The sequence below is a fragment of the Lonchura striata genome, chromosome 19 (assembly GCF_050655825.1).
Source record: "Lonchura striata isolate lonStrDom1 chromosome 19, ASM5065582v1, whole genome shotgun sequence".
Lineage (NCBI taxonomy): Eukaryota > Metazoa > Chordata > Aves > Passeriformes > Estrildidae > Lonchura > Lonchura striata.
The window spans coordinates 6,801,595-6,824,438 of NC_140721.1; the positions used below are offsets into that span (position 1 = coordinate 6,801,595).

Below are 22,844 nucleotides of genomic sequence, written 5' to 3' on the forward strand. Positions count from 1 at the left end.
TCACCTGACAGCCAGAGCTGCTTCCTGAGGTGCTGCTGGTGGAGGTGAGTCAGGGATAAAAAACATCCTCCCCAAGCCCCAGGCCAAACAAAGCCCAGCTTCCCATCGATTGTTCCCACCAAGTTGTTTGGACAGCACCTATTGTAAGGATATCAGCTGTGCCATCTGGGCTTTTTTAGCTGCCCCCCATTGCTGCTTCCTCCTCCAAGACCTCCCTCACCCCTGAATGTCCCCTCTTCACCTCCCACCCACCAACTGTAGGAAATACAGATTAAAGACATGGCTGATCAGCCCTCAAATTGGTTATTTGCCTGCCTTTCCTCTCATTCCCAGCTCCTACAAGTTCCACCAGAGCTCCCCGTGCCAGGGGTTTTTAATGCTGTTAATTACTGCCGAAGTCAATCATCAGCTTCCGAGTTAATTTGGGAGGGGAACTGATGAGCTCCAAGCAGGCTGGCAGTGAAACAAGAGCACAGGCTCCTGGAAGCTCCATTTCCTTTGGAAACTGGGATAAAGGCTGTGGTCCTGCAGGGCTGTGGATGCACAAAAAGGCTGCTCTGCACCCAGGGCACAGCAGCAGAACCTGCCAGGTTTTCAGAACTTGCCTTTTTTTAATTATTATTAAATTTTACTTGAAAAAAAAAAGTATAACAAAGTATCAAATAAAACCTTCCTAAAAGATCAAATCTTACTAATTCTGCTTCTACAACTTCTACAAGCTCTTTTACAATTGTTTCTCCAACTAACTAAATAGATATAATTAATTTTTATATCTAATATTTAATAATAATAATAATAGTAGTGGAATTAGTAGTTGTTTGATATTTGGAAAATAAAGACCCTGCAATAATTTACCTATTTTTACTTCTCGAGTTAAAATAGATGATTTAGCCAAAATTAGAAATCTTAATTGCAGGAATCTTAAGTGTCATTCTCTTTTATTGGAATGGCAGTATTTTAGATTGAAGAATCAGCAGGAGGAATTGTCTGTGCTTTGATTAAAGATTCTCTAAAAATACACACAAATATTTAAATTTACTTAATAATATCACTGCAGTTACAATGTGTAAAATAAGCACAAATATCTTGTCAAGGATATGGGAGGGATTGCTGGCTTTTGTTTTGTTTTGTTTTGATTATAATCACTATGTCACATTTGAAAAATCCCTTTAGGTTTTGAGCAGTTACAACCCCAAAATGAACAATCTTCCCTCATACTACACCACTGCCAAAATCACAGATTTCTGTATGTTTGTTTTCTTTAGAGCACAAACAACCTCAAAAAATTGGAGACTGTTCAGAATTTTTACTGTAAACATTCATATTCCAGATTAATCTCTAGGAGTTTCTTTCCAGAGACACTCAGCCTCTCCTCCTTAACCACAGAGAGAGCTGAGGAGCTCAGTAATTTGGAAAAATTAGGTATTGATTGATTTCTGCCCTTATTCCCCTTATTTATTCTGTGTCTTTGTCCATCACTGTAAGAACCCATAAAAGCTTTTCTCTAACTCCCCCCAGTTTATATTCAGTACAACAGCTTTAAGTCAGTTTGAAAATGAGAGAGCACAGCCAGAATTCTGTGTACAGGTGTCACTGCACAGGCACAGATCAAAGGGAAATTGCTGGTTCCCAGCAGAGCAGTGACAGACCCCAGCTCCTGCCTGGAGGAGAAGAGCAATTCCCCAGGGACCTGCACAGGGATCAGGGGAAATATCCCAGCCCAAAGAAGGGAAAGCCAGACCTGTTCCAATCACAGCCCCAATGCTCGAGGTCACTGAATTACCTGTGTCTGTACCCAGTCTGACCTGGAACTGGTGCTGTGGAGTGTAAGGCAACATCCTGCACAGCCTTTTGAGGGATTTAGTGCCAGCAAACACAATGAATGTGCCCACCAGGCCAATAATCTCCAATTTACTATTTCTTACCAAGCTGCTGATGTATGCCTCCAAGCACATTAACCAACAGGCATTCAAATACAACAAGCATTGTCAAACCACCTGTAGCATATGGACAGTGGTTTGTGGGCATTATTTAGAGATGGAATCTGCATTAAGATGCAACCTTTTGCCTTTCTCAGTGTAAAGGACAATTATGTTGTGCAAAAGAACAGCTCTGCAGTAACACAGCCTTCAAGTGGGAGATGTCTTCGGAGAATGCTTTAGATGCTCTTGGCTTAGAAGTGAACACAGGTGATGTGCCCATTCTCTGTTAGCTTCTCAAGCAAGTTATTTCCTTCTGGCTATTGAAAATGGCATTACATGGTCTTTGAGAAAGGCAACTGATGTTCTTCCATTCAATAAAGGGAATGATAATTGCAGAAAGCATGATAGAGATGTGAGTATTCTATATTTTGAGTAGGCTTTACATTTCCCAGGAGCTATGCTGAAGATGAACAACCAGGATGATTGCTGTCTTTATAATAATGTATTCAATTACCAATATGGTCTTCTCTCTTCCCAGTTTGTTCCAGCTTTGATCTGAATGGAGACACCTCTCCTGTCAAGTGGCAATTCATGTCAGCACTTTGCAGCTTCACTTGTGAGCTATCAACAGCATCAATCTTGCTGACTCCACTGACAAAGCAGCAAAAAAACCCCAAAAAACCCCCCAAAAAAACCCCCAAAAAACCCCAAACAAACCAAAAAACAGGCAGAAGGAAACAAAGCAGGGAATGTGAACCACAGAGCAGGGAAAACCAACCAAGGTAAGGGGAACAGGCAGGTGCTGTCCAAACCTGCAGAAGCTCATTATCACTTCATGTGAGCAGGCCCCTGAGACACTGAGCAACCTCCTGGGCTTCAGAGGAAGGAGTTGCCTCCCTCCCTCTCCTTTCCCTTCACTCTGTGGGACACCCAAAAAGCAGGCTCAGCCCCCAGAGCCCCCAGGAGCTGGTCAAGGAGCTGGATGACAATTTGCCACTGACTTCTTGCTGTGCTGGAGCTTCCCTTGAGCCTCCTGTGGCAGATGAGCATCCAGCAGGTTTTATTTTCACATCTCTGCTGAATATTTAACTCTGCTCATTTTTTTCCCCAACTTTAGCATCCAGTTGCATTGGATTATGAGATATGCTCACTAATATGACTGACAGATTGCCTGTCTACACAGAATCCAAACTAGACAGCAAAATTACTTTAAATATTCCTCCATGGCAAACCCCAACACCAGGTATGACTGCAAGCCCTTGGAGGACAACAAAGGATCTTCTAATTTAACCTTTTGAAATGTTATTTGCAGAAACACTTTTCAAATTCTTTATTTCCCTTTCAACAGTTGTTGAGACTTTAAAATGCTGCTGAAATAAAACAGCTTAAGGCTTGACTAATGTTGTACTCCATGGTAAGGAACTATTTGATTATTCTGTTTTGACAGTTAATAGAACAGATTTAGTATTTCTATAGAAGGGGAGTTTGGACTGGAAATATTAGGTTTGTGTTGCCAATGACAATTCCTCAACATTTATAATACAGCAGAATCCTTGAGTGGATGAAAAAACATCCTTCATCCTACATGAATGAAGATCTGTAGGAGAGAAGGGAAGTAAGGAAATGCCAACCAACCTTTTGGATTTACCTGGTTTTTGCTGCAGGGCTAATTCTGTAATCAACAGGTCTCAGAGCCACACACCAGCACTTGCCCAATGAGTAATTTCACCCTGCTAAGACCCTCAGTGCTGCTGTCCCTGCTGCTCCTGGACCTGGGGAGGTGTGAAGGTAACCCTGTAACCTGTCTGCTGTCCCACCTGCAGCTCCTCTGCTCCAGCACCCAAACTCCTCAGGTGTAGCAGCCTCTGCCCAGCTCTGTGGTGCCCCAGGACTGAGCCTCAGGGCACTTCTGTGGGGCATGGAGCTGTGACTGAGCACAGCCAGGGAGCAGGGCAATTCCCCCTTCTCTTCCCAAAGCACACACTTTGTGCCAGCAGCTCCTGTGCTGTGTGTGTAAAACTTTGGAACTTCCCAAAAAGAGCTGGTTTAGTCTTCTGCTGTTTGCCCTGGGCTCAGCTCCTTTTATGGCACTGGGTAGTAAATCATTATTCCAGGGAACCTCACTTTGCTCCTCCAGTGTTCTATAAACAGTGAGGATGGGGGGCTCTGGCTCTGCCTCCTTCCTCATCACTTTTCCTGGTGGCTGCAGCATCTTCCCAAGCCATGGGCTGAAGCTTTCAGCAGTTTATTTGATGTAATAACAGAAATAAAAGGTGTGGGAGGAAAGGTCTGTATGGGCAGGATGCACAAATACATTATAAGGCTCACAGATTTAATCCAGGGATGTTTTTCTATTAAATTTGTTCCAAGAAATGGTCAATAATTAAGTCTTCCACAGGCCCTGGCCATGTAGGTTATTTAAGGGTACAGCTAAACTTAGTCCCACTGCTATGGAGGTAGAAGGTGCAAGAGATCAGGAATTAACTAGAGACAATGTAAGTGTAAGTGATAAATAATGAAAGTTTAGGTCATACAGACACCAGACAACACGTTGACTGAAAAACAGTAACAAAAAGTGTTAAGTTTATCCACCATACACTGCACAGAAGGATTGTTAAGCACTGCCCTGGGTGAGGACAGGCACGTGCCTGGCAGGTCCCACCACTGCCAGCTCCCTTGATGGCAAGGCAGTGACAGAAATCAATCCAACAGGCAGCAAGACAAATAAGTCATCTGTATCACAGCTAAAATACGGTGTTGATCAATAACAGAAAATGAACTTGCACTCCTTTGCCAAGAAAATAGATTATTTAATCAGAGTACAGACAGATAGAGATGTTACATAATCAAAAATAGCTCGTGCTGCTATATTTAGTGGCCACTGTGTTTTAGAGAGGAGGGCAAAAGTACACCCATTATCAGCTAGCAGCCCTCTGCTGAAATGGTTTTCTGATGAGTTAAGCTGGTCAGACATGTTTAACACCACAATATTTTATATTTAAAACTACAACAACTATGACAGTACAAAGGCAACAAATAGGGGAAAGACAAGGGATCACTACTGTCCTATGGACAGAAATCCTCAGGGTTAAAAGGATCAAGTCCCATCCAGAGCTTATACACCAGGGGATCTCCAGCAGTCATTTCTAACTTCCAGATTACCTGGAGTTTTCCATCAAAGGATGGAACATTAGTACAGCACATTTGCAGTTCATGACTGGTTGCCTTTCACAGTTATTGCTGTGATTTCTTAGCAATAACGAGTGGAATTGCAGGAATTTGCAGAACCCACAGAAAATCACTGATTAAGACCATCAGCACAGAGCTCACTTGATAGCTGGCCTGCCTGGCCATGGCATAGCTGAGAGAGAGCCTTCCTCCACCCCTGAGATCCACGGGGTCTTCATTAGAAGCTCAAAGGAAAATCTGTCCATGGATATTCCCCCAGATGTGAACAACATCACCATCAACAGGATCATCTCTCCCCCAGCTTCCCCACCCAACAATAAATGCTGGGAAAAATAGTGCCATTCATGCTGAAGCCAAGCACTTCTAGGTTTTATGGGTTCAGGTATGGAAAAAGTCAAGTAAGGCACCAGAAAAACGAATAGTTAAACTAAGGGCTTCTACCCTTTTATATAAATGTGGAAGAAAACTTCCTGCTCTGAACTGGAACATGAATAGCCAGTGATTGGACTTGGTAACCACACTTTCTTCTACTGTTTTAACAATAGGGTACAAACTACTGGTTTAACAATAAGATTCAAGCCCAGCAGGGAATTGCAGAAATTGGGATTTGCATGAGGTTTATAGAGCTGCTTCACATGAGTGTGCAGCCACAGCAGCTCTTGTTTAAAGCAGTCCTGGAAGGTGGTGATTCTGCAGGACCAAAGCTTTGCAATGTATTTTTCCCTGGGATATCCATTTTGCACATCCAAAGGAAACAAAAACTTAATGAAGACAAAAAATTCTTGGTGAGCATTTTAGAGAGCTAAGAAAACAAACTGTCTAAACAGGGATCAAAGGTGCTGTTTCAGTGTAAGATACATTAAAGACCCCTCAAATATTCAGGAAAGCTAGAGAGGAAAGAAAGCACTATGCCCATTAATACTACTACTAATAAAAGATAATTATAGCTGGCTCCAAATGTTAACAATTTAATAGTTACAGGATCTAAGTACTGGAAATGACTAATGCAGGCAGCAAATGTATTTGCAGCAGTGTGCAAAACAAAGCCCTTAAAAGTAGATAGCTCTGGGAAAGGAAGGATAAACTGCTTTATAACATCAGCTCTGAGCACATGACATGAAGAAGGGCTCTGTAATATCTTCCTTTGGTGACTGGTGACAAGAACATGTCCTTGATTTACCAAGATGATGAAAAGCCAAAAATGCTCAATTTGGGAATGCCAGATACCTGCATGATTCCAAGAGTAATGTTGTATCTTTAGTGTTCTTATGATAATGATACATGATGGGTGATTTTTTTCTATTTGCACAAGAAGTCACAGCATACTTCCAGACTTCATTCATATGATCAGTCAAGGAAAGACTGCTGATGAATTTAAGTGACTACAAACTGGAATAAGCAACAAAACTGCTGATTATTTACTACTTAAAACTTCCAGGTTATATTCTCCTACCAGAAATTTTGTTGAGTAATGCTTTCATTTGATTTGCTCACTATGCTCTCTGTTGATGAATGTATCTGATTTCATGTAAATGTGATTAAATAAATCAGACAGTGTGTAAGGCTGTATTGAGTCTCAAGAGGTTCTAATTCAAGATGTGCAATACTTGCCCCAATAAGCACAACTGAGCATTATTACCTTCTTAACCTCAGAAACCCTCTGGCTGCCTCATTGTTGTTAACATGGGAGGAACATCAGATTTTGCATAAATTGCCCACACTAATTCAAAGGTACGTGAGGACTGAAGAGGAAGGGATGGGAAATGAAAAAGTGAAATAAAGAAAGTGGGAAAATTCCTTCAAAACAACTTTACTTCCTTGGAGCTCCCAGCACCTGGCACACAGAGGGAGCAGGTAACATGGAGTGAGTGCTGGTGCTGACATTTGCAGGTAGCAGAAATCCAAAAGAATGACTCTGAAACCAAGGTTGCTGATCATCAGTTGTCTACATGTGATGTTACAAGTCTGAGCTTACACAGTACAAGTGTCAGACCTTCGCCTGCCACACAGAAGTTCAAGTCACACCAGTCTCTTTGAGCAAGGAACATCAACCAAAGAACACGGTGAGCTCACACCACATTTTTGTTGCAAATTAAAAAAGGCTTTTTGGAAAGGTATTAGGTGAAAAGCAGCATGATTCAGAACAGGAACTGTATCTGCAAGAGGCAATGCCACCCTGTTCCATTAGTCCCCACCAAACTTGTACTGTGCCACCTGCAAAATGACTCCTGGGCGTGACATGGTTGTCACTTCCAGTATGACTAGCCTACAAAACTGGGTTTCTAGCTTCCGGGCTCTAGGGAATGAAGGATGTGGGGGCTTTTCCTGTCATTTACTCTCTGTAAAATCAAGTTCAGACCAACCCCTCACTTCTCCTCCAGCATATCAGCACAGAATCAAGAAGTGGCTTGGGTTTGAAAGGTCCTTAAGGATCATCTCAATCCCACCCTCCTGCTATGGGCAGGGACTCCTTCTATGTGCTCAGTCCCTGTCCAACCCAGCCCTGAACACCTTGGTCGCTTTTTGTTCATGCCAGGTGCACCCTCTGCCAGGAGGCAGGAATTTTACCCCTTTAGGAGTCAGTCCCTAGACCTCTCCTAGAGTTTGGCAGAGAGGTGAAGGATCCCACAGCTGCAATTCCAGGGAACCACCCCTGGAATTGCAGCCCATGGCTGGAGCTCTTCCCACCCAAGGAACAACTCCTGCCACTAAGGCAAGGCTGTGTTTGCACTAAACCAATGGATTAGGACTCATCCACACCCCAAAAGGGTTTGTTTGCTCTACTGCAGATAAATTCTGATATGAACTGGCAGACAATGCACTGGCAGAATGCTGGAACAAAAAGGCTGTTGGTGTCTCCAGCAAGTTAGGGACAACACTAAACAACTCCACTTGTAAGCAGAACATTATTTTCCCTGATATCATACACAGAAGCTGCTGTTTAATTAAAACTAAGCTGCTTAAGCCATTAAACTGGCAAATGGCTGTACCAAATGACTTGTCATTGTTAGCATTCCAGCAGCAGGAGTTGTTTGTTGTCACTCAGATGGCAACTTCCAATGCTAATGCACATTTCCCAACTGGCTCCACAGATCCAAACCAGCCCAGGACAGGGACGTTATTAAAAGTGCTGCTGCATGTTACCAAGGAGTACCTTCTTCAAAGACACCCACATCGTGTACTCTGCTGCAATTTAATTATTTCAAACTTCTGCCCTAGAAATATGAGCCATTCCAGGCATTCACTTGCATCTTAAAAAGTAGAACAATCACTTTTGTATCAAGTCTGGCTTTGAGCCCCAAGTTTAAGGAAGTCCAGATACAGCCTGCTGATTTAGATCTTGCAGATCTCAGCATCAAAATCTATAATAAAAAGCATAACCTACCACAGCAGCTACTTTATTCTGATTACATGCAAATAAAAAATAAATTTTTAAAAATCAACATTTTATCTTGGGTCAGTAACAAAAAAATATCATTCTGGCCATGCAGACAACCTTCAAAGCCATGGACAGTGATCATCCAAGAATCCAAGTGGAGACATTCCAAAGGACTCTGTTTGCTTATCACTTGGATTTGGGTCAAGACAGGGAGACAGGGAGCATCAGGCAGAGGTGTCTCTGGAATCCATGGTAGGACACTCTGCCTCTTCTCCTCTGCAATCTTCTTTCCCTTCCCCTAAATGGGAAAGACTGTGGTGAGGAACAGAAATGGTTAAATTGAATTTGTCCATCTTTTTACTTCCTATGAGTCATGTTCCTCAACACTACCCATCTGTGTATAAAAATCTTCTACAACTCATTAAAGAAATATTTCCACTTTGGCTCAGTAAAGACAGAGGACTCCCACAATAAAGCACCACGCAGGTAAAACAATGACAAAGGGAAGAATGAATGATTAAAATGCCCATCCCAGTGCCCTGAGATGGGGCAGTCAGTGGTAACACAGCATTAAATTATGGCAGATGCCATTTGCATCCTCTTCCTTTGGTGTGGTCTCCAGGAAAGACTAATATTTCCATTCGCCACGGAATGACCTAATGGATGTCCAAATGAATGATCAGCAAATGCATTTTATGTGCTTCTATTTATGTACCTTTATTTTCACAGCCCCAATGCAAGCACCAGAACAGCACTTCCACTTTCCTACCCAAGGGCTGAGAGACTGCCCACACTAATGAAGTCTGCCCTTACCCTGTGTGCCCTTTTCACGTATGGCACAACTGAGTCATGCCCCTTGGTTGAGGTAGTGTGCTTGACACAACAAAAATAAGAGGTAGAGCTAATTACCACTACAGCAATAAAAACAGGAGTGTCCTTTTCATAAGCCAGTCTCAAACTGAATTCCTATCAAAATCCAGTGGTTTTTTTATAGAAATGAAGTTAATAGATACCTAGAACTACTGAATGAACCAACAGGATCTCTCTGCATTTAGCAACAAGCTTTGAAAACCTTAATCTTGTGAGTCAGTAATAACAGTGGAGGAAGCCAAGCCAATCTTGGGTCTATAATAATAAGACAAGCTGTTTAAAAGACCTCCCCTGAAACAAATGTGCAAACGTCTCACCAAGGCTCAGATGCTGATTTAAGATTAGACAGTGTAAATGTACTTATTTTGGTATCAGTTAAGAACAAGTTGTGTTTCTCATTCATAAAGGTTTAAAGCAAATGGTTTAACAGCACTTGAGCACAAGCTCCTAAGTCTTTCTCCAAATGCCACTGACACCCCTGCCTGTCCTGTGCCCCAGCTAATTCTCTGTGGCTTTCACCTGTTCTAGCACAATTTAAATACATCAGGCTCCTTCTTCATTATCAAAGTTCAACCTACAAATACAAATTTTCCTTTGACAAAATCCTGCCGAGGGAGGCCAGTGCTGGCTGTGACACTGCTGCCAAAAAGAACCAGCCAGGAAAAACCCAAAGGCTACACAGAAAGACAGGGGAAGATTTTGAGAGCAATATTCTTCTAGATACTGCATTAGGAGTGGTGTTATTTAAGAAGTGAAGGGCTGATACAGAAAAGCTGATGATCAGCACTGCAGCACTAACTGAGGAAAAGCAGAATTATTATTGCCACAACTACAGAAGAGCTAAAAGTCCAGATATTAAACCAAGTCAGGTGAAGAGGCAGCTTTACAGCAGATGAAATTCAACACTGATAAACATGTGTTAATGCCCTGAAGAGTATTTGGGCTACTCTTCTCCACCTCTGGGCCCTCCACTTCTCGCTAGGTAAATCAGGAGATGGGCTCACAGGAACACCCACATCAAGTTAAGATTCCAAACAGAGCAAAATCCCCTTGGACGGACTATCATGATTCACTGCATGAACAGCTAAATGATCCAACCTAGAAGAGCAGGAACCTATGGCAAATTCATCTCCATGATGCATTACAGAGCTGATTTAATCTTTTTTTCCCTCTCTGGCCATCGAGCCTGGGTTGTTATCAGAGCCCAGACAGTGGGCAAGACAGTGTCCTTTTATCCACTACAGAATGACTGCAGCGTTGCTGAGCCCAGGAAAAGGGAACAGACTCAAAAATTTCCATTACTAAAAGAGGGAAAACATCCTAGATAATTTTGGGAGTCAAAATCCCGGCTGTGCAGGTGCCTCTGGAACCTTCATCCCATGTGTGTTAATCTACAGGGAAATGAAGTGCTGCACCCTGGGTAAGGCAGGGGTTAATTCCAACTGCTGTCGAATGCCCCAAGTCTGTGCTCTGTTCATCAGAGCATTAAATCTGAAAGCTCAAGAGAGTAGTGCAGCCGTGCTGCAAGGGCTATGTTATAAAGTTCTGCATTAAAAATTCATATCGTAGGCTTGCCACAGTACTCTGCTCTGGCTGAAAGGAGAGCTGGCGGGGAAATATTAGACACCCCACTGTCTTCCTGGCAATTGGAGACATTCCTCAACAAACAGCACCTCAGGAAGGGAATGAAAGGGCAAACAAACCGTGAAACAAATCAATGAGTTCAATTATCTCTCTCTCTCTCTCTCTCTTGGAAAGGAAACTTTTCATTTTTAAGGCTGTTTCATGAAATCTTTTAATGATGGCCCTGCACACGGGTGCTGGGCACTCTGGCTGCAGAGGAGAGCTGGCTGCTTGGCAGGGCTTTTTATTTGTTTTACATGAGACACAGATTCCCAAACACAGAGGGTGAAACAGAGAGCAGGGTATAGGGATCTCTCTGCACAACTCTGCTTACCCTTTACATTACCACGGCCATGTGGGATAAGAAGCTGTAGAAATTGTTCCCACTTTCCCTGAAGTGTCTCCAGCAAAGAGTGAATTTAGATTTATTAAGATGGTTAGTTACTCCATGGTTATGTGCTCCTCACTACTGGTTAAGGCTGTGTGCATTTCACAGCGATTTATGGCAGCCCAACTGGTGGATGACACAGCTCACAATGATGGAAATGGGTGGTATACTTTTATGAAAGCCATATGTGCCCCTCAGGTTATCTGTCTGATGTATTCAGGCAGGTTAATAATCCCCATCCCATAAATGAGGAAATACATAGGAAATGAAACGTCAGTAAATACAATTTCTTGAGGAAACCACGCAAAAGAAAAGTTACCTGCTCACAATCCTCCCCTGCAACTCTGCTTAGCACCAACTATAATAGAAAGATTCCCTTTTCCCAGAGCTGAATTTTGACTCAAAGGAAGGGAAAGAAAGAAAACAGAAACCATTGGATAAAAGTTGCCATGGCACTTCATCTGTATTTTTTCATATATATTAACATATCTGCTTTTTAGTATAGCTGAAAACACAAGTGGCTTCAGCCCAGCAATCTGGGTTTCAAGGGGCTCAGCCCCATGAGGAGGGACAAGGGGATAGAAATTCATCCACAGGGTGCAGTCTCCAGGGAACCCAGGAGATTTATGCCCAGCACAAAACAAATCAACACCAGACTAGCCTAAAGCTCCTCACTAATAAAAACCTGTGTGGGGGAGGGAATAAACCCCCACTATTCAGCTGAAAGTTCATTAGTTCCATGAAGGAATGAAGACAGGCTGGAAAGCTGGTGACCACGAGTAACCAAAGATCAGCTATTAAAAGGCACTGAAAATCTGCTACAAAAGGTTAGTAACCCCAAGGCAGTTCTTCAGTCAAATTTAATTTTTGCTCAGAATTTCTTACAAATAGGCACTTAGAGCTTGCAAGCAAGATTTGATCAGCTGGGGTTTATTCTGGGTTCCAAGCAGCTGCATCCAAGCAAAACAGGGGAACCAGAAGTGCTTTCCTCTGTGTACTGCCTTGATTTCCCAGCTGTGATCCTTGCTCTAGTGCTGGTTGCCTTCCAGTGTCCCAGCCCCTGAGCAATCTCCCTGTGACTCAGTTTCTCAAGGTATTAAAACTCTGAGAGGCAAGGCACAAAATCACAGCCTCTGCTCTGTTCTGCTCCTGCAGAAACACCAGAGAAGCATTAAGGGTTAATAATCTCAGGCTTACAGGATTTGTGTATTATGCATTTGTTTATTTAATGCTTTACATGAATGCTAATGAAGTTATTAACAGGCCTGCATGTTGTCTATTGTTTTTCTTGGGTTTAGTGTCTGCACCATCCTGCCTTATCCCTTCTGTTCCATGAGCTGGCCAACACCCAGCTCTTCCAAATCCCTGAATCAGTGTTCTACACTGGATTCTCAATTTCCTGATAAAAGTCAGTATTTTTTAAAATTTATTTGTTAAAACATTATCCTTTAAAAAAAAATCTCTTCAAGATAAAGCAATTTTAGTTCCCCCACACCAGATATCTTCTGTGACACAAAACTACAGTCCCACATGGCCTTATTGTCTTAATTAGATCAGAGATATGTAAATAAGACAATATTTCTTAGGTCCCATTAAGTGATGTCTCCAGGAAGATCAGAGGGGGCTGAACACTCTTCTGACATCCACACCCTCTCACTGACCTGCCCCACACTCCAACTACTCCTCAGGAAGGTCTGATTTACTGGAAATGCCACTGTTTTATGGTCTTATTACTGCCAAAACTGCCCCAAGTCTGCAGACCAAAACCCCTTTTGTCCTGCAACCAGAGCACAGGGCAAATGCAGGGGTGCAAGTGCTGAGCTGACATCTCCTTCCCAGCCCTGCTTCTGCCACAGACATGAGGAAAAGGGCCCAAAGGGAACTCAAATAATTACATGGCAGTGGGCAGGAGAAATTGGGAGTTTTAAAGCAGGGATGACCTGTACAGCAATGCAGGCACAGGACTTCATTCTGTAGCCTTTACCCTGAGAAATGGGAAGACCCCTGAGTTCTCAACATCAACTGAACTGATGACACAAATCAAAAATACTTTTTATTTTTAAGGCACTGTGGAAAGGATAATATCTCTGCCTCTGCAGTGAGGTGGCTGATAGCTTGGGGCATCACAGCAACTTTTTAAGGCAGGGATGGGTTCTGACTACCTACATTTAGGTGTAGGTTTAACAAGATGCTGAAAAACCTTGCTAATGAGGAAACAGCATTGGGACACTTCCATAAGGCAAGTTGTGCCAGATGCAGCCTCTGACAGTGATGGCTCACACCTTCCTGTCCTTGGAAAAGGCAACAAAAAACCCAAATGAAAGCACTGGGGGAATGTGAAAGTTGTCTGTATGAAGCAATTCGGGATTGGGGAGCAGGGCTGCCAGCTCTCACAGCAAACACCTGGATCTCCAAAGGGACACAAGATCCAGGCAGAAGAAAGAGGCTGTTTTCCAGCATACAGAGTTTTAGTGCCTGGGGTGTCACTAAGTTTCCTGAAGTTCCCATCTCGTTCAGGACGTTCTTGTCTCTCTCAATAAACGAGGGAGCACAGTGCACTTTCCTGACTCATTTCTCTGCCTGCGTGGGAGTGGGAAAAACAGCTGGAATCCATCCCTGGAGCACAAGGAGAGTTTCCAGCACACCCCAGTGCAGGAAGTCACCCATTAAACACGTGGCCAGGTAGAGACAAGCAGTGCAGCACCTGTCAGTTTAACTCAGCACCTCCTGCAGAGCTCTGCTTTGGGCTGGAAATGGTGACCCCGCAGGGCAGGGCCCGATTGGAAACAGCTGAACCATTTGTTTTTGATGATCCCAGGGTTTCTCTGCTGCCTCCCCCCCACCACCCCAGCCCTGCAGGAGCTGGAGCAGGCACAGCCACGTGCCCTCCTGCTGTCACAGACAAGGAAGCAGTTCTGCACCAAAATAACTCTGTTGATTTGCTACTTTGCATTGAAAAAAAGAATTAAAAAGAGACTGTTGTAATTTGCAGACACACATGAAAGAGTGGAATCCAGGCTCAGCTGACTGGCAGATGCAAGCCCAAGGACCTTGTCCCTGCTGGGGGCAGATGTGCCTCTGCCAGGAGGTTTTCCTTCCCTCTGACTCGCCCCTCTTCTTCCTCACACAGCCCTGCCAGGCACCTTCAGAGCTCAGCTGCTGCAGGTAAAAGGACCTGCTGTGGTGAGATGGCTCAGAAAGCTGCAGTGTCCTTTGGCTGGCCTCACAGGGAAAGCCTATCCCTGCTGGAGGCTGGCACGGCAGGACACACTCGTGGTCCCTCTGCTCCTGGACCAGCTGCACCAGCCTGGAGGGGTCTGGCTCCACAAGAGCAAGTGGGGACAGACAGGACAGGGACACAGGGACACTCCTGCCCCTTGTCACTTCACACAGATCCTCTCCATGCAGCTGCACTCCCATGGAGAAGCCCTGGCTGATGACCCCCAGCCTGGCTGGCACAGGAACCAAAGTGCTTTGCATTTATTTAAAGATTTCCCATCTAAGGATCTCATGTCAACCCAAGGTTACAGATAACAGGGTGATGACTAGAATATGCTGGAATACCCTAAGGCTATGTTTTTCTAGTTTGGGTTGTTAAATAACACCAGCTTTTAGGCTATGCTAGAAAAAGGAACTGAACAGTCTCACTGGAGGTTAAAACACAAACAAAATAAAAGCCCTGAGAGGACCTAGGGCACTTTGGTGCAGTCAGACAGTTACATTAACTAATTTGCAAGCATTACAAGTCCAACAAAAGAGGCACCAGAGCCCAGCTACAGCACGAACTCCTGATTCCAGTGGCTCCATTTATATGGAGTTCTCAGAAAAGCAGCCTTAGAAATGAAAAATGAAAATAAATAACCCTTTTGTCAGCTTGTGGTCTATCATTTGCATGTCTGCATATTTCTAGACGCCAGCCAAGGCTTGACTGTTGCCTTTGGGCATTAACCACACTCCTTGTGCCTCAGTTTCCCTATCCAAAAGTAAAGGTTAATGCCAAGTGTTTTACAGGAACACTGAATTGTCTTCCCATACAACTTTGCAGCTTTTCTGGTGTGACTGCAGGCTGAGCGAAAAATGTGACAAAAAGAACTGGTTTGCACATGGGCTCTCAAGCCCTCTTTCACACCAAAGACTTTGTCAAAATAAGAAGCAGATCTCCAAAATATTTCCATCCATCTTCACTTGTAGGCTTTTTAAGCAAAATAATAATGTCATAATAGTGACTTTCAACCTGGTGAGTTTTACATAAAGCACAGTTAAAACTTTGAACCTCAAATGTTAAATGCAGAGGGAGCTTTCTGTAAGAGTCAAAACATTCAATTTTCCTTCACTTTTTTTTTTCCTTTAAAAAAATAGCTGTCAGTAACATCTTCACTGGTTTATCATCCTCTCCTTGCCACCAATCCTGGGGTTTCACTGGTGGCAGTAGGACTAGGAAACTGAGGGAAAAGCTCCGAAAAGAGACATGGCCTATGAAGTTCTCCATCTCCTGTTTTTAGGGAAATCACTTTAAATACAGCAATAATTCCAAAGCTGAGCATCAGAAGTTAATGACTCATCAAAGGAACAGGAAATAGGAAACTTTAAGACCTTAAAGGCACAGCAAATAGAAGCTATTTCATGTCATGTCCAACATCACCACCCTAACTACAGTACTTCAGGCTCAATGGGGGGAAGCAGCATTGAGACCATTTATCACAGTAATTATGTGATGCTGGAGGGAGCACAACTTTATTTTTTATTCAGTTTGACCCTGAGCACCATCAAAATGCAAGACTACAAACATTTGAGAAGTGATATATTGGCACCAGCCAGCACTTAAACAAGAAAGATTTGTTAAAATAAAATTAAAGTAAATAATTCAATTCCCACTATATATTGGGAATTATTCCCCTGAAGTCCAAGTTAACTGAGATTTGCCCCAAAATAATAGAAGATTTAACATACTTCAATTCCAGCACGTAACTCCAGGCAGAAATAACTCTTCAGGAATTCTCTAAAACTTTTGGTTGCCTGTCTCCAAGCCTAATCCTCCACTCCTTCCATGCTGAAAAGCACATCTGTAGAACTTTATTCTACACTGATGCCTGAAGGACAGGTCTGTTTGATAATGTGGAAGAAGAGCATAGTTTACCCCAGAGAGCCAAAAACCACAGGCATCTCCTCCTGTTCCCATTATCCTCCTGTGTCATCCTTAGCTGTGCTGCCAAAATAAACAATAATCAGTCTGATCTATGGAAGGACAACAATTCTCTGCCCATATACTGGAGGCAAAATGTTTTTCTCCAAGTTATTGAAAGTAGCTGTGTTTGGATGACTGCTTCAGTAAATATGAAAGGCTCCTTCCCCGTTGCATTCCTGTGCTACTTTTAGAAGGACAAAAAGTCTGAATCTTACAGAAAATCCACTGGTAATAGAATTGGTGGTGGCAGAGCTGCTCTGACTGACAATCTTAACCTAAACATTTTCTGGTTTGTGTTGTTTATGGAGGCTTTTTATTGCAGAACTGGGAGGGGGGAGAGAGAGGAGTGGGCAGTACCCGAAATCCTCACAAGACTACTTAAAGCTGGCTGGTGAAAATGGAGCATTTCAGTGAAATTCGATATTTTCTTTCATCAAAGGCAGGGAGCCTCAACCCACATGTTAACAGTAATGTAACAAGCCTACTGTATGTGCTGCAACCCAAGGTCCTTTTCCAATTAGAATTCATTTAGGCTGGGGGAGAGCAGGGGTCGGAGCAAAGAGGTGGCTCTGGAATTGATCTAAAACTGGAATCCAACCATTCCGGCTGGGAACTCAGCTGGGAATCCCAAGCACTTGCTTGGATTCTGCAGCAAACCAGAAATGAAAAAGCACTGTTAAAGAGAACAGTTTGTCCCTGGAAAACTGAGGAAATGTAGACAGAATGTTTCTTTTTCTACAAAGAAAGAAAGAAAGAAAAAGGAAAGTCTGTTGCACTAGAAAAAAAAAATAAACAACCCCAATATTCTTTAATTTTGCTGAAACTCAAGTTAGCGTTTGCTTTTCGATTCCAGGTCTGATAGAATCTCCAGATCAAACTCATTAATGTTGGTTAAACCCAGTTTTGCTGATAGGAATGTGTGGGACAGCAAACAAAATCAGTGTCAGGCCTCAAGAGAGGATGTGCCTCTTTAATTGAAAAAGGCAGAGTAATCATTCATTTATTTAACCCAGAGATGATTATAATCTGAAAACCTTGAAATCCTCTTACACAACAACTGTTTTGGCAAGCCCCTCTGTGTTCCAACAAATATTAAACTGTGCTTGCCATTTGTCTAAGGAATCTTGTATTAATAAACATGAAGAAGAACACTTTTACCTCCCACACTCAATGACAGAAGAAAACAAAGACCAGCTGTATTCATCAATGGATCCTTGTTCTGCACATAAAGGCTAATTACATTTTACTTCAAGCCTACACATGGAAAACTTTGCTCCTGCCATCTTGTCAAAGGCAGCTTCTGATATTCCAGCTGACAGACTGCAATGACTGCACATAATAAACTTCTTTTTGTCATTAACACCTTCAGTGCCCGGCCCGGGGCTGTGCTGGGGCTCAGGGAAGGGGCAGGGGCAGCACACACCCACCTGCTGGGAATTCTGTACGTGGGGATGACAGAATTGGGCTGGAAATTTTAATTCCAGCCACTGATCTCATCTGAAGGTGCTTGGCTGTGCCTCTGTCCCTCCCTTTGCACTTAGAGTACTTTGAATGGGACATTGTGAAAAGATAAAACAAACAAGTTGACATAACGATTCCCAACTTTTCAGATCACCATAACTGGTCTCCAGGATAAAATCCAGACTCCTTAATGCTGATAATGAAGATTTCTCACTCTGTATTTCTTCTGCTTCTTGGGGTTTTTTTGCCTTGTTTGAAAGATTTTCAAAGTTTCAAGTAGCTGAAAGACAGCTTTATTCTGAGACTGAAAATCTTGAAAGGACTGTTAGCTTTTAAATATTGACAATTATCTGGTTTTTTTTCCTGAAGGCACTCCAATTCATCTGCATCAAATAAGTGTCTGTAAAACTAACAATTCTGGCCTAAGATAAAAATCACATGTTTTTAAAACATAAAATTAAAATTGGCAATACAAGTAGCTTTTCAGACTTAGATCAAAAGAGGGCTTCTTTTAAGAAAAGAATCAAACTGTCTTTCACCCTTTTTATTGGTGTTTCTTCAGCCCTTCTCCCAGCTTTTACAATTAAAATAGATGACTCAATTTCACTGTCTACATTCAGTTCCCTTTTCATGTTCTTCTAGATTTTCATATTGCAAAATTTGGGCTGCAAATGCTACAGATGACTGTTGTTATGCAAGAACTATTCCTGCCATAAATATCCAAAACAATGATAAAATATTTCTGCTGTTATTAGGACCTACAAGTTTGTTTTCACAGTACATTAGTCTGGGAGATAAAGTACAAGCTTAATGTCTGGTTCAGGATTCAGATCCATGACCACTATATTCCAGACCCAGTCTCCATAATCATTCAGCTACAGAACACAATAAACTTCTTGTTACTGTAGATGTCACTAATTTTATGTAATTCTATATAAATTAGGTAAGAATCATTCTCAAGATCATATAAAAACCAAGTATTTCTGTGTGAATCTCCCCAAAAGAGTGAGATTAGAAATGCAAACAAATATTTTAGAGAACAGCTTTTGCTCAGTGTAAGATAAATTACAGCATCTAGGGAAACAGTATTAAAAAATGAAGCACTCTGCAAATAAACACATTAAAAAGGTGAGAGGTTATTAGGTTCAGTGCCTACAACCACTGATCTCTGCCTGTTCTCCCAGAAGTAACTGCAACACAAAATAACAGCAACAATAACGTTTATGTGAAGGAAAAAACAAAGTCAATCTGCAGGAATTAAAGGCTCCATCTGAAGCAGCATTTGTTTACGTCCCTTAGAGAGGGATGAATCAATGAGGGAACAAAAATATTTTTGATCCTCTTGCATGGAATTCATCCTACATGAAGCTCAAAGGAAACTGGACTTCCAAAGCCAGACCAAAATTCACCTGAAAGATTATCCTGAAGGACATGAAAGGTGTTTAAACTCCAAGTGCTGATTGTTAAAACTACCATGAGCTGAATTTTGTGAGCTCCAGGGGTTCCCCACATCCTCAGTGGGGAATCAGATCCTCAATAGGCATAGAACCACAGGGTAAGAAATTTAAAATTGGTGCCAGTTTGACTGGCTTTTAACCCTGGGCAGTGGGTACAGGGAGGTGACAGAGTCCCAGCCCTTCCCTTGAGTGTCCCAGCCATCTGAAATGCCTGCTTCATTCCCATCCCATTTCCAGACACTGAAATGACTCTTTGTGCTTAATCCCACTGATCATGAGAATTCCTTCTCATTATTAACTTTCCTTAAATATGAAGGGTTCAAAGGAAACCAGCAGCAGTCTGTCTCCTTTGTTGTTCCCTGCCCTGATGGTTAATAAAACCAGAGGATAATTGGAAACAGTAGCTATTAAGAAGACAAGAATATATATTTTTTAATACTACCTTCATGTTCTACTTGAAAACAAGGAAAATCTGCCCAAAATGCTGCTGTCTGTAATTAGGGGTGAACCTGGCAGAGCAAGGACTACTACCCCAAAAGCAGAAAGAACCAGGGTGCCTAAGAATCAAACAGAAATGCTTTCCTAAATGAAGCTTTGTGTTCACCAAGATGGGAAGATCACAATGAATACCTTATTCCTGAACCTGCTCTATTTCTAAATAAAATACAAGAGATATACAGGGTAAGAGATACACAGATGAAGCACCTGAGAATGAAACCAGGAATGCAGCAGCGTGTGTGCCAGGAGAAGTGTCTTGTTGGGGAGAAGAAAATATAAAAACTAATAATCTCTCCATAGGAGGCCAAATTATGACCATGTTTTCCAAAAACTTGGATGCCTGAGTCTCCCTCATCTCATCTCTCTCCAACAGACAAATGCAAAACAAAAAAATCAGTGGTACCCTGAAGGAAGACACAGAAAGAAAACAGGGAAATCTTACTTTGCAGTAGTTTCTTCATCGTATTTTGTTTTCAGATCAAATAGCTCTGTCCTGGTTTTTTCCAAGGCTAAAAGGCATAAACATGAAGCATTACAGTACTGAAATAGCAGTATTCAGTCATAAATAAGGCTGTACATCTCCTGATGAAAAAAAATAAAGCTATACACCTCCTTAAGCTTTATCTTTCTACCTAGGCAAACCATTATGGCTTAGAAAAAAACATAGGGTTTTGACTTTTTTCACTATTTCTTACAGTATTTCTGTTACATTGCAAAAATTTCCAGTTTCTGCTTAACCAAGCTAGACATTATTAGTTTCTTATTAAGCTGGCTAAACTGCTTATTCCTTTGAAATACTTATTGCAGTAGTTCAGGGAATAAAATTTCTTCTGTTCTCATAGTAAACAAAGGCAAATGTGTCCAGACCTGGAATTTCAAAGTGTGCAGAGATGAAAATTAATGGCAAGAAATGGGGTTCACACAGCTCAGTACAGATGTTTAGCACATTTGGAAATGTGTGGAAGCAGAACACACATGGAGGGTAAGTTCCATGGCCTGCTCTAATTCCAGGGATGCTCTGTGTATGCTCCATGGCCTTGCCCCTGTTATTTGCCAATGACAGCTGCAACAAGAGTGTTTGCTCTGATTCACAAAGCACATCTGAGCTCTGATGGACCTCCCTGCATGCCAAGAGCTGCTCCACACCCAGTCCTGACACACCCAACGATCCCTGTCCTCTCACCTCCCACCTGATCATCTGGAAAAGGTCACAAAAGCCATGCCAAACCTGTTTGCAGAGCTTGAACTTTGTGTTCGGCTTCCTCCAGCTTCGAGGCTGTCGACATCTGGGTCTCCTGCAATTTTCTGTGAAGGGGAGAGGAGAGGTGAGAGCAGAGCAAACAACTCATCTGTGCCTTGCAGATTTGGGGGATAGAGCCATTCAATGTCTCAACTGGAAGGAGACAACTGCCAACACCACAGAGGCTCCGAGGTGCTTCCATGGGACCCATAAATGCTGTCACGTTGTGAGATGCTGCTCCTACTTTGTGGTCCCACTTATTAAAATTTTAACAGTGTAGCCACCTCATAACATAAGCTGTGAACATTATAAAGAGTTGACTGCTATATAAACGACAACTTCAGTGGAAGGTTTTCTTGAGCATAATTTGTTTTGGAAATGTCACACACATTGAGAAAATTGTCACCAAGCACCCTCTGTTGTACAAAGTTAGTACAAGAAGAATGATACATTTCCATTTTAGTGTCATAATGAAGGAATTTGTTGCCATAACTGATAGAGTGAATAGATGCAGCAGCTGTTTCATCAGAGCTGTAATGGGTGCCAAATGCAGCAATATTATTAGCTACTCTTTAAGAAAACACACATATTTCAAAACAAATCTCACAGTGATATTTTCTACAGAACATGAGCAAAACTTTAATATGCTCACATTTCTTACGTCCACAGGCAACATTTTCTTGTTTGTGTCAGTCAAACTCATTTTTACATCATCTGGCCAGGCAGCCACTGCACTCCTTGCTAAGGGCCAGGCTGCAGGAGTTATAAAACTCATCTTTGAAAGGAGCTGCTCCAACATCTCCCAGGAGCCATGCTTTTTACAACACTGCTTTTAGGATATTCTGCAGATCTCAGAATTGTGAAATGGCTTATGAAACTACCAGCATCCTGCCTGCACTCCATAGGGTGCACAAATTTCTTCTCCAACACTGCTGACCAGGTTAATAACTATTTATAGCCAGAATCATGCATCAGTTCCCTTCATACTGAACCATATACTTTGAGACTTCAAAACCTCTCTTACACACACTTTTATTTGCATTCCAAGACCTGCCATTTTGTTTTATTTTTAAGTACATTGAAATTGCAGTTGTTAAAACCACTGCTTACAAGCTGCTTATCAAATAGCAACCGCAGGTATTGACAAATTAAAAAAAAAAAACTTTGCATTCACTGGTAGATTCTCCTCATTCAGCCCTGAATTTAAACAATCAACCCTCCAACTAAAAAAGCTCACGTGAACTGAAGGTTTTCCACGCTATGTTGAACACATTATAGCTTCAGTGTTATTGCTCCACAAGAGAAATAAATTTTCCAGGCAGGGAATGCAGCCTGAAAGAACTCCCTCTTTAGCCCCTTGGTTTTCTCCTGCCTGATTTATTTGCCCACCAACCTAAAGAATCAAATGCTCCCTGCTCATTTGCAAAAGATCAGAAATGCATCCTAAATGTTTTTTTTTTAATCAATAGTAAATAATGAAAACCCTTCTTAATTTTGGCATGGAGGAAGATGCAAACCACCCCAGGATAATTCAGGGAGACATCCCCTGTCCCAGGCATTCCCAGGGGAGCAGGGGTGGTGCCTCCCTGGCCCTGGCTGTGGGTGCAGTGGCTCACCTGCCCCAGCCAGGGC

The 22,844-nt window shown here is 42.4% G+C and overlaps 1 protein-coding gene across 11 annotated transcripts in view; it reads right to left on the reverse strand.

The window, feature by feature from the left end:
- Positions 1 to 22,844, reverse strand: part of CUX1 (cut like homeobox 1) — a 238,196-nt gene that overhangs the window by 78,658 nt on the left and 136,694 nt on the right. For all 11 annotated transcript variants that reach the window (XM_085557551.1, XM_085557549.1, XM_085557548.1 and 8 more), the window contains exons 7-8: positions 21,201 to 21,277; positions 20,415 to 20,481 (exon numbers count right to left, since the gene is read on the reverse strand). In XM_085557551.1, coding sequence (XP_085413677.1) covers positions 20,415 to 20,481; positions 21,201 to 21,277 — 144 coding nt within the window. The remainder of the gene's footprint in view (positions 1 to 20,414; positions 20,482 to 21,200; positions 21,278 to 22,844) is intronic.